Here is a 16160-nt window from a genome sequence, read left to right on the forward strand (position 1 = left end):
GCCGACCCTGCGTGGAGGCGTGGGTTTCTTTGCCGCTATACAAGAGCTCATAGGGCGGGGTGTGGTTTTACCTGTAGGGGGCGTGGGTTAGGTTGTGTCTCAATGGGTGAGTTTATGGCAGTGGGCGGTCGGTGTAAATGAGAGGCGGGGTTTTCACATGGAGGCGGAGGTATAGAAACTCATCGTTCCCAGGTGAGTGTAGCTTGGACAGGTGTGATGACGTAAGTGGGCGTGGCCCGATAGGTGTCTTCAGCCGGGGCTGCGCCCTCCTGAAAGAAGCGATCATGGCCGCCTGGAAGAGCGGGGCGGGTCCCTGTGGATTCGGTGAGCAAGTCGGGGTGCTATGGGGGTCCCCGCAGCTTGCTGTGGATTATAGTACAGCGCCCTCTGCTGCTGTGTATGAGGATAGGGGTGACCTCACCCCTGATGCGCATAGTGCAAGTGTGGCCAGCTTATAATCAGGAGTAAAGGTTGAGTTGATGCCTACAGTAATAATTCTAAACTTTTGCTACAGATCACATTGTGGCTGCCTGTTACAGATCGCATTGTGGCTGCCTGTTACAGATCGCATTGTGGCTGCCTTGCTCAACTGGCGTGTGTGTCTCTTTATAATGTGTCCCTGAGTAGTGGTGATCTGAAATGGCTCGGCTCTGGGCTGTAATGTGTTGCATGATGATGGTCAGAGTTGGGTTTCTGCAAACCGAGTGGCACATGTAGAAAGCGGTTGCTGATGGAATAGGAAGGGCAGATGTGAAGGTGCAGAAGGCTCCTGGCCACAGGAACGCACGATGGATGCACTGCAAATGTGCAACGAAGAGGTACCAAGGCAATGTACTGGGCTGGCTAGTGCAGTACCAGAGCAGCCTGAGGTGATGGTGAGGGACCAAATGGCCTGAAGGAGGCTTGAGGAAGCCCCAGGTAAGTATAAATCCTGGAACAGTATTTGCTTCCGTTACACCTTAAGTCTAGAACACACTTTCAGTTTTGATTGGCCAATCGCTGACCAATTTTACAACCTCCATGTAGTATAAGTGTTTACTTACACAATCTGCTCATAGTATATCTGTTGACCATCACACTATATGGAGGTGGTAATTATTAGTCTCTGGCCAATCATCATTGAAAATGTGTTCCAAGCTTTACTCTAGCTCTCTTGTGGGATCAGACCTAATGCCCTTCCCTGCATCTTTGGGTGCTCATGACACTGTTTCCAGTTTGCTGAATGGCTTTCCTTGGACCACTCTTTAGTAGGTACTAACCAGTATGTACATGGAAGATTTACATGCTACCGTTGGGAAAACTAATCCAAAAACATGGCCTGACATACCACTGCTATGCAGACGACACCCAACTATATCTTTCCTTCAAGCCTGGTGTGACAGACCCAACTCTAACTATAAACGCCTGCTTACGCGAACTACAGCAATGGATGAATGACAACTGGCTGAAACTAAATGCAGACAAAACTGAAGTCCTTCTGATTGGAGGGCAGAGCATGATAACAAAACAACTTAACTTGCAGTCTTCACCACTGGGAATAGGAGGCACGGATCTACGCAGCTCTGATCATGTGCGTAGCCTGGGAGTTCTAATTGATGGGGATTTTAAACTTCAGAACTCAAATCTCTGCTGTGGTGAAATCATCCTATTTTCACCTGAAGAACATTGCAAAAATCAAGCACCTCATACCCCCAGAAGATCTGCCAACCTTAGTCCACGCCTTCATCACATCCCGACTGGACTACTGCAATGCTCTCTACACTGGCCTTCCAAAAAAAGGCCTTGTACCGCCTACAGCTGATACAGAATACTGCTGCCAGACTGCTAACCAACCAACCCCGTCACTGCCACATAACGCCAGTCCTGCATTCCCTTCACTGGCTACCTATAGAATGGAGGGTCCTATTCAAGATCGGCCTACTGACATTTAAATCCCTGAATAATCTAGGCCCTGGATACATGAAAGATATGTTACAGCTGCGTAGCAATCCCCGCACTCTCAGATCCACAGGTTCTAATAATCTAGTCATACCCAGAGTCCACTTGGAAACTTTTGGTCCCAGAGCCTTCTGTCATGCTGCCCCTACGTTTTGGAACTCCTTACCTCAACAGATCAGGACAGCCCCATCCCTGGACGTGTTTAAATCCAGACTGAAAACCCACCTGTTCAGTCTGGCATTTGCAGAAATATAACTTTTGTTGTGTGAATACTTCATCCTACTAATTACTGAATCTGAGAGAGCCTAAGCGCTTTGAGTCCTATGGGAGAAAAGCGCTATAGAAATGTTATGGTATTGTATTGTATAAGATTTCATAATACCTGCTGAGCCCAAATTGTCTATTCATCATAATTTGGCTCTTGGTGAAGTCACTTGGAAGCCTTGCCTGCTATTTTTCTTGCTTTTCTGACACATCAAGACTATTCCCTAGCTGACTTAGGCCTCTTTTCCATGGAGTGTTGATCAGTGTCCTCAGCAAGCAGTTACCAGGCAGCAACAAGCAGTTGGGAGTGTTTGAGGCATTTCACTGCCTATCAACATTCCATGGAAAAGAGGCCTTATTTATCCGACCTAGATTGGTGATCTTTACTGAGCTAATCCACGTTCTTCACTTCACCGTCCATGTTTTTTTAAATGGTGTATATGAAGCATGTCTGAGGTCTAGTGCACACCTAGAGCGCTTCTGTGTGCTTTTCAATGCTAGCGCTTTGAAATGCGCTTGTCCTAATGTATGGGATGGATCACACCAGAGTGATGTGAATGTGTATATGTATATATAATTTTTTTTTTTTTTTTTTTTTGCAAATGTAGGTCCTGCAGCATTTCTGAGGCGATTCAATGTTTTAAGTATAGGAAAGTGGAAAATTTGATCTAAAAAGTGCTTGAACAGGGTTTTTTTTTTTTTCTGCAAAAGCGGTACACTTCCAGCTCTACTGTTTTTGCTACACCAAAACTCTACAAAAATCGCTAGGCATAAATAGAAAATCGCTAGGCACATGCCTAGAATCACTTAGAAAAATCACTTCTAAAAGCGCTTAGAGCGCTTTCCCACTAGCAATCGCTAGCGTTCGTGCTAAATGCTAGCGATTGCGATCCAGCAAAGTCCTAAAATTTCCCGGCGATCGCGCTTGAGAAAAAAAAATGAATCGTGGTAGTGGAAACTACCTACCGCAATTCCTATGTTAAAATGCAAACCATAGCGATTTTAAAATCGCTAGAGTTTTGCGGTTCAGAATCACAATCGCCGCTAGTGGAAAAGGGCCCTGAGTGTTTGCAGTTATGCCATTGCTTTTAGGTGTGCTCCAGCTGAGTTAGGACTTTCATGGTCTGCTTAAAAGAAGAAAAAAAAAAAACTGATGTTTAACTGAGCAGTTGTTCCACAGATTTCAGTTAAAACTGTGAACTGACCCATAGAGAGACATGGACATCACCTTCACCTGGGCTGCACATCAGGTTCCGTTCTGTTATAACTGACGGCAGCTGATTCAGTGTGAAAGGATACAGCTTGCATTTCAGTTGGAGGAAACGAGATTAGTAGCAGGCAGTTGGATGTCCACTGAATGCTGAGTGGCTTTAGCTACATGTGCAGCTTTGTTTCCTATGTAGAATGGTACAGAGTAACTAACTGTCAGGTGTTCCCCCCCCCCCCCTTTTCTCTCCACTAGACCTGCAGAAGGGTCCCCGGCAGTTAATGAGAACTGGAATTGCACTGATCTTCATTGGTCATATAAATTTCATCTTGGGTGCCATTGTTCATGGGACTGTTCTGAGGCATGTGTCCAACCCAGAGAAGAAAGTGAGCCCAGAATATTGCACCGCCAATATCATCTCTGTGGTTTCAGGACTGCTGGTGAGTGTGGGTGTGAAATGTCAAAGGAATGCTATCTGGAAGCGGAAATCCTATGTGATTAGCCTTTGAAGGTAGTAGCAATGCCTTGGATGCCATTAGAATCAGAATAATTTTATTTCGCCAAGCATGACTGGGTCACGCCTGGAATTTGATTTGGCACAATGGAGTGGTACATAGAGAAAGGCAGAAAAAATGCCAGAATAACAGTAAAACATACACAATATACCAACAGCATCAGATATACATATAGCTCTGTATTCATCTTTCAGAACCGCACTGCTAAAGACTACCGCTCCTTTGCAGGTGGTAGGGTGCTGATAGTGGTTGGTAGAATGTTAAGGGAGTTCAGGAGGCTGATGGCCATAGGTAAGAAAGCGTTCTTGTGTCTGGTGGTCTTGGTGGAGATGGCCCGGAGTCTCCGACCCAGTGGAAGTGGGGTGAAAAAAGTGGCCTGGGTGAGAGAGGTCACCTGCCATCCTCAGAGCCCTGGCTCGCAGTCTTGTGTTATACAGGTGGTCAAGTGAGGGCAGAGGTCTCCCAATGATCCTCTCTGCCGACCTAATGATCCTCAGTAGCTTGTGCCTGTCACTGGCGGTGGCTCCCGCATTCCAGACCAAGATGGCGGAGCAGAGGATCGATTCAATGGTGGCAGTGTAAAAGCATGTTAGAATCTCCTGCGCCATGCCGAACTTCTGCAGTTGGTGGAGGAAGAAGTCTCTCTGCTGGGCTTTCTGTTGGGTTGACATGATGTTGACCCTCCAACTGAGATCCAACTGAGATCGCTGGAGATGGTGGTGCCCAGCAGGCAGGCACAGGGCACTCTGGCCACCTTGGTACCATCAATGTAGATGGGAGGTGGGGTAGGAGCAGACTTCCTGAAGTCAATTATAAGTTTGACGGTTTTGGCTGTTGAGCACCAGGCTGTTCTCCTTGCACCAGTGGCATAGTCTTTCCACCTGCTGCTGGTAGTCCTGGATGTTGTCCTTGGTGACGAGGCCGACAATGGTGGTGTCATCCGCAAATCTTATGATTTTGACAGTCTACCATGGATCTGCAATAGTTTGTGTAAAGGGAGAAGAGCAATGGGGACAGGATGCAGCCCTGGGGTGTCCCTGTGTTGGTTATCACTTCTCGTGAGTAGATGTCCCCCAGCTTGACAACTTGGGATCTGTTGGAGAGAGTCAGTGATCCATAGACGTAGGGTGGAGTGGACCCCAAGTGTGGCCAGAACATTCTGGAGGGTGTGTGGGCATATAGTGTTAAATGCCGAGCTGAAGTCTAGTAGCAGTACTCTGGCATACATGTCCTTCCTGTCTCTAGATGGTTGTAATGTGTTCCAGACAGATGTTTAGAGCATCATCAGTGGACCTATTTGCCCTGTAGGCGAACTGGAGTGGGTCTAGTAGGGGCAAGGTGGATAGCTTGAGGGTGGATAAGACCACTCTCTCTAGGGACTTCATGATAACGGATGTCAGGGCTACAGGCCTGTAGTTGTTGAGGTCAGAGATGCCTTGTTTCTTAGGAACAGGAATGATGATGGGCTATGAGAGGCTAGTCATTTCTAGTAGGTACAAATTCTGATAATTTACTGCAGATCAATTCAAACTTGAAATTGTACCTGTCTGGCTGGTAATCTTCATAAAAGTTGCATGAACTTGAAATTTAGAACCTTGTTGTCAATCATTAGATACCACATTACTTTCAGTGCAGGACTAGGTAGTTGCTGTTCCTGTTCAATATGTGTGAAGCACAGGATGTTAGCAATGCCTGCTTCCAGGAAAGCAGGAAGTACACCCTGCACATTTATTGGAGGATTTGTATCAGCTGTAACAAAACATTCTTTAAATGTTATGCTGGTGCTTATCTTTTACAGCAGAGAAGTTCTGAGTTCAGATCTACTTTGTATGTTAGATATAGGTGTGAGCAGTGACCATACAGAATAATTCAAACCCCCTTCCCTCCTCTATCTTACAGAGCTTAAAGGACCACTATCGCAAAAACAAAGGTAGGCAGTTAAATCTGACAGAGCCGACAGGTTTTGGGCCAGTCAGTCTCCTCATGGGGGATTCTCAGGGGTTTTTTTTGTTTTCAACAGCATTTCCTGAACAGCAGTTTAACTGCCAAAACAGTAAGATGCCAGCCAGCCTCTCTACTCACTTGCACACTATTGTCAGCAACTGCTGTTCAGGAAATGCTGAAGAAAACGCTGAGAATCCCCCATGAGGAGATAGACTAGCCCATGGCTCAAAACCTGTCGGTTCTGTCAGATTCTAGCTGCCTACTTTTTTTTTTTTATTTTTTTATTTTTTTTGCGATGGTGGCCCTTTAAGTAGGGGCATGTGAATCACAGGATATATAAATCTCCCATGTTGCCTTGATGGATGTTTGCAGAGAATGGAATGGTTACATTTTACATGGGTGTGACCTCTGTACACCAAAGCTGAATGCAATCACTTTGTCCTTTTTTTTTTTTTTTTTTTTTTTTTACTAGATTCTGACTTCCAATAAATGTCTCATTTAGTTATAACCTTTTGTCTGCTTCATTGTTTGCCCTGTAGAGCATCACAACTGGAATCTGTGCTATCCTGGCCTCCAGGAACCTGGCCAGAGCCAGACTTGTGAGTATATTCCTTGTCTATCTTTCTGTTCTCTGTATTCTACTCTTGTGTTGCAGGGCCTCTACAACCCTTGTCCATGCATGTTATGGTTGTTTGTGTTTTGCATCCGTATGCAACTGGCATCTATAAGCTTTTTAATACAGAACTACTTTGGACATCCTATGGCCATTTTTGTGTTCCCATATTCCTTTCCCAGGGATGTCTTGGGGTAGGAAACCACTAGGCAGAATCACATATGCATTTTCCAAAAGCACATGGTGGAAAACATATGCAATTCTGCCTAGTGTGTTCCTACCCTAAAAGGCTTTAGGTTCAATTCTGACTTTCAACTTCACTTAAAATATGCAAATAATTCTAAGTTGATGCAGAAATATGAAAATGTTACTCCGGATCTATGCAGCTTGCATATGGACCCGTGAAAGGCTTTTACTGCAAGATTTGATTAGTGCATTTTACAAGACTTTCATAACTAGTAAAATTCTGTATCGTAATTAGCATAATTCTAAATCCTGATTTACCGTATTTGCACCTAATAATTTTGGATTTCGGTACGTCTGGATTTGGGCAAGACATTTTAATGAATCGACACAATACAAACATAGCTGGCACTGGCATGTAGCTTTTATAAAAATAGCCGGCAATTGAGGGGCTAAAACATTCTTCATGTCATGGTGGTTTCTGTGTGCATGTATAAAGAGAATCTGTAGTGTTAAAATCACACAAAAGTAATCATACCAGTGCGTTAGGGGACATCTCCTATTCCCCTCTGTCACAATTTCGCCGCTCCCTGCCGCATTAAAAGTAGTCAAAAACAGTTTTAAAAAGTTTGTTTGTAAACAAACAAAATGGCCACCAAAACAGGAAGTAGGTTGATGTACAGAATGTCCACACATAGAAAATACATCCATACACAAGCAGGCTGTATACAGCCTTCCTTTTGAATCTCAAGAGATCATTTGTGTTTCTTTCTCCCTGCAGCTCACTGAAGAGTTACAAGCTGATTGTTAGTTTACTCTTGCAGACAGCTCTGCCAGGTTGTCTGTAATTCTGCAGTATGTGACTCATCAGTATGTGAACAGAGGATTTATCCAGCTTGTAAAAGATAAGAGAGCAGAGAAAAGCTGGCTAATGTAAATAACACACACACACGGGAGTGTGCATAGAGGGGGCATGCATAGCAGATCACACTGAAGAGTCGGCAGCCTTCCAGACACAGGATGACAAGTCCGACAGGGGAAAGATAAGCTGATTTATTACAGAGATGGTGATAGTAGAAAGTGCTGCAGTAAGCCAGAGCACATTATAATAGGTTTAGGAACCTGTAGGATGGTAGAAAACACAATGACATTTTTGTTAGAGTCCCTTTAATATATTCATATACATTTTTGCAGTGTTAGTGATCTGGAGCCGAAGCTCTGGTACAAAATTGGATATTCTCTTGGAGAGGGAAGCCTCAGGATCCTACTGAGGCTTCCCTCAGTTATCTGATGTCCCTGAGCTCTCTTCTGTTACGAATGCAACCGTGCAGTAGCCACACAAGCATGGCTGCGCATGCACAGTAGCATGGAGCTTGCAGCTCTAGCTTACTGCATGGGCGTGCTCGTGTGGCCACGCTGAAGGGAGAGTAGGTGTGTGGCCCCAATATGATTAGCGACAATGCCTAGTCTCCTTCTGGGGGTGGGGCACACTCAGCAACAGGAGACAACACAGCACTGAGGGAAGCCTTAATGGGATGCTGAGGCTTCTCTCTTAGGTAAGTCTCATTTTCCCAGAACGTCTCAGGACAGCAACCCTGAGACTTGTCTCCATCCACATTCACTGGACAGGAACTAGATTAAAAGATTTGCATAATTGATTAGGCAGAGAGCACATATAACAAGCATCATGTCCTTACCCCTTCAGTTGTTTTCCTGTCCAGCAGGATCTAGATGTGGGGGATGGCTGGCCACCCATGCTAGTTGCAGGAGCCGCGGGCTGTGTGATCCCCTGAGTCTGCGGCAGCTAGTTGTCTGGCGCGGGGTCATGCTACTCGCTATCTGCCTCCCCCTGAAGTGACTGAGCGGCGAAGAGTTCGGCGTGCAGGAAGTCCCACCCGCGGATCACGTGACTGGCGCCCACGTGACCAGACGCCGGAAGCAGGAAGTTCCTAGCCCGGCGTGCGCTCCAGAGCGGTACAGCGTGGATCTCAGCGTCCAGGCTGCCTATGCAGGCGCAGCAAGCGATAGCGCTTCTGGGATCAGTAGTCCACCGGATCAGCACTGGAAGGATGGGCGGGCCAAAGCTAAGGTGAGCTATATAAAGCTTCGGTTTTTAGTCACTCTGACATGCTGTGACTATGGAGGCTGCCTCCGGATCTTCCTCCCAGGGCTCTGTGGAGTCAAGCTCCGTACCCTCTGGTATGTTTCATGGTGGATATTGTTACATATCTGTTTGGGGGGGTTATTAGGCTTAGTCGGGCTAATGGCTGCTATGTCTTTATCTAATTTCAGCCTAAAATGGAAAGATCAGACTCTAAATCATCTGCTTCAAGACAGGAGAGAGCTGATAAGCCTGATAAACCTGATAAATCTGTACAACACTCAGGTTCAAAATCTACACATAAAGCTGGAAAGAAATGTGCTGTTTGTGGAAATTATATGTCTTCTACTTCAAAAATGTTGTCAAGATTGTACTAAGAAGGTGGTCAGGGAAGAGACCCCCACTATGATTGAGTTAAAAGGATGGATAAGGTCAGAAATTTCATCTGCGGTGCAGACTATTAAGGCCCACCCAGAGGTGGTGGTATCTAATATAGAGACTGCTCATACTCCTGTGTCAGTTCCTACTCCTCCGGCAGGTTCGGATATACCGGGCCCGTCGGGTTCAGCTCCTATAGAGAACCCCAGCTTAAGGAGAAAGAGAAAGGGGGACGAATCCGAGGATTCAGAGATATCAGATGGAGAATTAGAAATTTCCTCTCTGGAGGATATCCCCTCAGACTGAAAGGTCTACAGATAAGTCTGTTAAAAATCAGAAGTTTGCTTTTTCTACTGATTTTATGAAGGAACTGTTAGAAGCTATGCGTAAAGCTATGGGAATTACGATAGAACGTAAAACCTTATCCCCCCTTGACCAGATGTATGAAACCCTGTCAGAACCTCAGACTTCCTTTATACCGGTACACAGCAGCCTTAAAAATATTATCAAGAAAGAATGGGAAAATCCTGATAAAAGGGCGTTTTGGCCAAAATCTTTAAATAAGAGATATCCGTATAGTCCGGAAGACCAGAAATTTTTGGGGTTCTGCACCTAAATTAGACCCGTCCCTGTCAAAGGTTTCTAGAAGATCAGACCTTCAGTTTGAGGACTTTGGTAGTCTCAAAGATCCATTAGATAAGAAAATGGATAATAGTCTGAGGAGAGCCTGGGAGGCAACATCTTTGAACTTTAAACCTTCTGTTGCTTCTACAGCAGTGGCAAGATCCTTGAAACTGTGGCTGTTGGAGGTTCAATCACAGATCGCCTCAGGGGAGCCTAGGGAGGAGATTTTAAATTCCTTTCCAAAGATATTACATGCGACTAATTATTTGTCTGATGCAGCAGATGACTCTGTGAGGCTCACAGCGAGGTCCACGGCCCTAGTGAACTCAGCCAGAAGAGGGATCTGGGTGAAGACATGGCAGGGGGACATTTCATCTAAATCTAAGCTGTGTAGTATTCCGTGTGAAGGAGGTTTGTTATTCGGGACAAAGCTGGAAGAGACTCTGGAAAGATCAGCTGATATTTATTGTACAGCGCTGCGTAATATGTTGGCGCTATATAAATCTAATTAATAATAATAATAAATAATAAGAAAAAGAATTTTCCGTAGGTCTTTCGCCCTAACCGTTCCTTTCGTGGGAAAGGTGAGCAAGAAAATAAAGGGAACCAGAGAAGGAAGTGGCTCCCCAATAAGTCCCAACGATCCAAGACCAACCCTCATTACGCCACTACAAATCAACAGCCAAAACAATGACGCCAGGATTCCAGTAGGAGGCAGACTGGCTCACTTCTACGAACAATGGCAGGTAAAAATCACAAACAAATGGTTATTGGACATTATTCTGCAGGGTTACAGAATAGACTTTGTAGCTCCACCTCCAGCTCAATTCTTTGTAACCCCCCTCCCCAAGAGTTCCAGCTCAGGCCCAAGCACTCCAAAACGAAGTCCATTCTCTATTAGAAAAGAGTCATTCGAAGAGTCCCCAGATGTCAAGAAAGACTAGGATTTTACTCACCGGTCTTCCTCATAAAGAAACCTCAAGGAAGCTACAGATTCATCTTAAATCTGAAAAGGCTAAACAGAGTGGTCAGATACAGAAAGTTTCGGATGGACAACATCCGTTCAGTGTTGAACCTTCTGCAGGAGAACTGTTACTTAACGTCTCTGGATCTCAAGGATGCCTACCTTCACTTGCCAATTCACCTGGAATCGCAGCAGTTCCTGAGATTCGCAGTGAGGTTACAAGGAGAGGTAAGACATTTCCAGTTTGTGGCTCTTCCCTTTGGGTTGTCCTCGGCCCCTTGGCTATTCACAAAAGTCATGGCCGAAGTTCTAGCAGTGCTTAGGCTTCAGTCTATTCACATTATGTCTTACCTGGATGATTTACTTATATGGGGACCTTCTGTGCAGTTAGTTAAGGCACAAACAGATTTCACCTTAGAATTTCTTCAGACCATGGGGTGGTTAATTAATTGGGAGAAATCATCCTTACAGCCTCTCCAAAACATGGAATTTTTGGGGTTTGAGATCTGTACTGCTGACAAAAGACTGTTCCTACCTAAAAGAAAATCTTCTCTGTTATTAAAGTCTGTTCTCTCTTTTCAGAGCTTGAAGGCAATATCTCTGAGGAAGGCTATGGCTTTATTGGGGACAATAACATCATCTTTCCCAGCGATTCAATGGGGTCAACTACACTCAAGAGGCCTGCAGTGTTGGATACTTTCCAAATGGGACAAGCATCTCTCATCGCTGGACAAGAGATTCATGATTCCCTGGAGTGTCAAGCAGTCACTACTCTGGTGGACAGAGCCACAACATGGACTAAAGGGGAATCTGTGGGAGTTTCCAACGCAAATTGTTATCACAACGGATGCGAGCTCTTGGGGATGGGGAGCTCATCTGGATTCTTTCACAGCCCAGGGGCAGTGGTCAAGCAGGTTTCAAAATCGTTCATCAAACAGCAGAGAACTGCAAGCGGTCTGGGAAGCTCTACAAGCCTTCAGTATACAGATTCTTCAGTCACATGTGACGATACGCACGGACAACAGTACAGTTGTAGCGTACATAAACCATCAAGGAGGCACGAGGAGCAGATCGCTACAGCTTCAGGCGTCAAGAATTCTGCATTGGGCAGAACGGAATCTGAGATCCCTAAGGGCAGTTCACCTAAAAGGAACTCTGAATTGTCTGGCAGATTTCCTGAGCAGAGGAGTTCTTTCCCAGGACGAATGGAGTTTGAACGAACAGGTGTTTCAACAGATAACGGAACACTTGATGGTTCCGCAGGTAGATTTGTTTGCCAGAAAGAACGCCAAATGCAGTCTGTTTTGCTCTCTATGTCCCCAGGACAAGCCCTGGGCGGTGGACGCTTTTTCGATCACCTGGAGTCGTCACAGGATGTACATCTTTCCTCCTCTACATTTGATCTCAAGGGTAATAAACAAGATTCATCGAGACCGTGCTCCAAGCAATCTTGATTGTCCCATATTGGCCCAAAAGACCATGGTTTGCTCTGCTACAATGGTTAGCTACGGAGCATTTAATCCTTCCAGAACAGAGAGACTTATTGTCGCAGGGACCAGCAATGCATCCCAATCCGAACCTGCTTCACCTTACTGCATGGAGCCTGAGTGGCAATTATTGAAGAGTAAAGGTTTCTCAAATTATCAGAGACACTTTTGCAATGCAGGAAAAAAGTAACACGTCAGATTTACTATAAAGCCTGGAGGGTATACAATACCTGGTGTGAATCCAACACTAGGGACACTTCCCAGTCTAATTCAGTTCTAGAATTTCTCCAAAGTGGATTTCAGAAAGGGTTAAGCACTAGTACTTTAAAGGTGCAAGTTTCAGCCTTGAGTGTATTTCTTGATAGGAAATTAGCTGAAGAAGAGTATATAATCAGGTTCTTTAAAGTGAACCTCCAGACTAAAAATCGACTCAGCAGCACTGAAAAGGCCTGGTGTTTCTTTAACAGTTTCACAGCATCAGAACTTTGTTTATCTTATACAAGCCTCATTTTTAGCTGCACAGAAGAAAACTGCCCGGGCAGTTTCCCCCTTATGCTGTGCAAAGCATGATGGGATTTCTGATGTTGTTGTTCTCGTTCTGCTGTTTTGGTGCTTTTTTTTTTTTTTTTACATTTTGAATTTGACATTTGAAGCCTAGTACGTGCAGCTGGGAGGGGTTATCAGCACACAGGACAGTTGGAACTGTGGCTCATGCTCCCTGTCACCTCCTTCCAACCAAAAAGATGGCTGCCCCCATGACAAAGATGGCAGCCCCCATGAATCACAAACATTTGCCTGTTCTTTTAAAACAGGGTGGGTAAGAGATTATATTACCTATCTATTCTAATTAACATAACTAATGTAACTTAATGACAGTATGTTTGTTTAGGCTGAAGTTCCCCTTTAAGGCAATTAAAAGACTTGAGACCTACTATTCAGAACAGAGTGCCTCCCTGGGATCTAAACACAGTGTTACAAGGCTTATGTGAACCCCCCCTTTGAGCCAATGGAAGAGAGTTCAGACAAACGCTTGTCCCTAAAAACAGCGTTCCTCTTGGCAATAACATCGGCCAGGAGGGTGGGGGAGTTACAGGCATTATCTGTTCTGGAGCCTTACTGTATAATATCAGATGACAGGATCACTCTTAAACTGGATACTACTTTCCTTCCCAAGGTGGTCTCAGAATTTCACAGGTCTCAAATTTTCCTTCCCTCTTTTTGCGCCAACCCGGCAAATCAGAAGGAGGAGAAGTTACATTGCTTGGATGTCAGAAGGTGTGTGTTGGAATATCTCAATCGGTCCAAGTCCTGGAGAAAATCGAATGCACTGCTAGTGCTATTTGCGGGAAAATTCAGGGGTAAACAGGCCTCAAAAGCAACCATAGCCAGATGGATCAAACAGGCTATTACAGTGGCCTATACCCAACAAGGCAAGCAGCTTTCATCTTCAATCAAGGCACATTCGACCAGGGCAGTTTCGACCTCTTGGGCAGAGAGGGCAGGAGCATCTGTTGAGCAAATCTGCAAGGCAGCCACCTGGTCGAGTCAGAATACTTTCGTAAGACATTACAGGCTGGACGTAATGTCTAGTACTGATTTAAGTTTCGGGGGAAAAGTATTGCAAGCTGTAGTCCCCCCCCCCCCCCCCCCCCCCAACCCTAAAAGTTATGTCTTGTATATCATCTCAGGGTTGCTGTCCTGAGACGTTCTGGGAAAGCCAAAATTACTTACAGTAATTTCTTTTCCAGAAGTCGGAAGGACAGCACCCTTATAACCCACCGCTGTTTCTATTAAAATTATTTGAAGAAGCATATGGTGTGGAGTCTTTTTTATTAACTGAAGGGGTAAGGACATGATGCTTGTTATATGTGCTCTCTGCCTAATCAATTATGCAAATCTTTTAATCTAGTTCCTGTCCAGTGAATGTGGATGGAGACAAGTCTCAGGGTTGCTGTCCTTCCGACTTCTGGAAAAGAAATTACCGTAAGTAATTTTGGCTTTTGTACCTGATCTTTGGCTTGGGTACACTTTTTTTTTTTTTTTTTTTTTTTTTCTTTTATCTCAGTGGTTGGTTGTTGGGTCTGTCATGCTGTCTGCTTTCCCCTCTTTATCCCTGCTTTCCTTCCTCTCTCATCTCTGCTCTCCTCACTTGTATGCCCCATATTTTCTCCCCACCATTCCTTCAGTTAGTGTATTGATGTTTATCTCCTTACAGCACTGGGCGCTCCTGGTCCTCTCCCTACTCAATGCTTTTCTGTCAGCAGCCTGTTTTGTGGGCCTGGTTTTATCCATCTCCCTCACCATTGCTAATGGAGGCAAGAACCTGCTATCTGGGTGTAACGCTACAGTACTTCCTGCAGATACCCGCTCCGTCATAATGAGTAACGAGTGCCCGTTTGACACAACGCGGATATATGTGAGTCACTGGCTGGGCTACTTGTATGTGGGTGGGCTTCCTCCACAGACTTTTTGTTTTGTTAGTAAACTTGTGCATTTTATAGGGTGGTGGGGGGGGGGGGGGGGGGTTTGATTCTAAATTGGATGCCAGCACAATAATGAAACGTGAACGGCATGGTTTGCACAGGAGTCTAGCTACAGTGCAGGACCCTGGCTGTCGCAGTGAGGGTATGTTGCCTGCGCCCAAATTTCCTGATGCCTTAATTTCATTCACGCCACTAGAACATATTAGTATTAGGCTTCTTTTCCACAGACTGTCAGGCCTAGTGCACACCGGAGCGTTTCCGCTGCGGTTTGCGATCCGCTTGCGGGTGCGGATCCGCTAGGGTAATGTATTTCAATGGGCTGGTGCACACCAGAGCGGGAGGCGTTTTGCAGAAACGCATACTCCCGGGCTGCTGCAGATTTTGGATTGCGGATGCGTTTCTGCCTCAATGTTAAGTATAGGAAAAACGCAAACCGCTCTGAAAAACGGCACTTCAGAGCGGTTTGCCAGGCGGTTTTTGTTACAGTAGCTGTTCAGTAACAGCTTTACTGTAACAATATATGAAATCTACTACACCAAAACCGCTACACAAAACCGCAAAACGCTAGCTGAAACGCTACAGAAAAAAGAAAAAGCGTTTCAAAATCTGCTAGCATTTTGCGGATCTGCTAGCGGTTTTTGGTGTGCACCAGGCCTTAGGGCTGGTGCACACCAAAACCCGCTAGCAGATCCGCAAAACGCTAGCAGATTTTTAAACGCTTTTTATTTTTGAGGCGTTTTGCTAGCGTTTTGCGGATTGCTGCTGCGGTTTTCAGTATAGTAGATTTCATATATTGTTACAGTAAAGCTGTTACTGGACAGCTTCTGTAACAAAAACGCCTGCAAAACCGCTCTGAAGTGCCGTTTTTCAGAGCGGTTTGCGTTTTTCCTATACTTAACATTGAGGCAGAAACGCATCCGCAATCCAAAAAATGCCTCACCCAGGCATTTTTCGTTTCTGCAAAACGCCTGCCGCTCTGGTGTGCACCACCCCATTGAGATACATTGACCAAGCAGATCCGCAGCCGCAAGCGGATCTGAAAACGCCCAAAAAGCCGCTCGGTGTGCACCAGCCCTTAGACAGTGAAATGCCTCTCAAACTCAGAACTGCTTGCTGCTGCCTGGTAACTACTCGATGCTGCCTGGTGAGGCTTCATTCACACCTAAAATCTCAAGCGTTTTGTGCACTTTTTTTCTCCCCTTCCCGGTGCTCCACTGCGCACTGCATTTCTGGTAAAATCGCTTTTCCAGAGCTGTTTTGTAATTCACTCCCTGCCGCAAGTCAGGAAGTGAACTCTGACCCGGAAAAGAATGATACAATGTATTGTAAAACGTGAATGCAATTGCAGCATAAAGCGGTTTTGTGAGAATTTAGCGCTCTTCCTATACCCTCCATTATAGCAAAACTCCCCCAAAAAATGGTGCAGGCACAGCTTTGCTGAACGTACAGTGCGGAACAC

General features: G+C 45.3%; 1 protein-coding gene across 4 annotated transcripts in view; it reads left to right on the plus strand.

The window, feature by feature from the left end:
- The window catches only part of LOC137571335 (keratinocyte-associated protein 3-like), a 23697-nt gene continuing 7537 nt past the window's right edge, over positions 1–16160 (plus strand). The window contains exons 1-4 of one of the 4 annotated variants that reach the window (XM_068280296.1): positions 1–192; positions 3665–3849; positions 6408–6467; positions 14434–14634. In XM_068280296.1, coding sequence (XP_068136397.1) covers positions 138–192; positions 3665–3849; positions 6408–6467; positions 14434–14634 — 501 coding nt within the window. In that variant the 5' untranslated portion in view covers positions 1–137. Of the gene's footprint in view, positions 193–212; positions 325–643; positions 919–3664; positions 3850–6407; positions 6468–14433; positions 14635–16160 lie in introns of those variants that run through there. The other 3 variants (XM_068280295.1, XM_068280298.1, XM_068280299.1) reach the window with 3 other exon arrangements.

The sequence above is a fragment of the Hyperolius riggenbachi genome, chromosome 4 (genome assembly GCF_040937935.1).
Source record: "Hyperolius riggenbachi isolate aHypRig1 chromosome 4, aHypRig1.pri, whole genome shotgun sequence".
NCBI lineage: Eukaryota > Metazoa > Chordata > Amphibia > Anura > Hyperoliidae > Hyperolius > Hyperolius riggenbachi.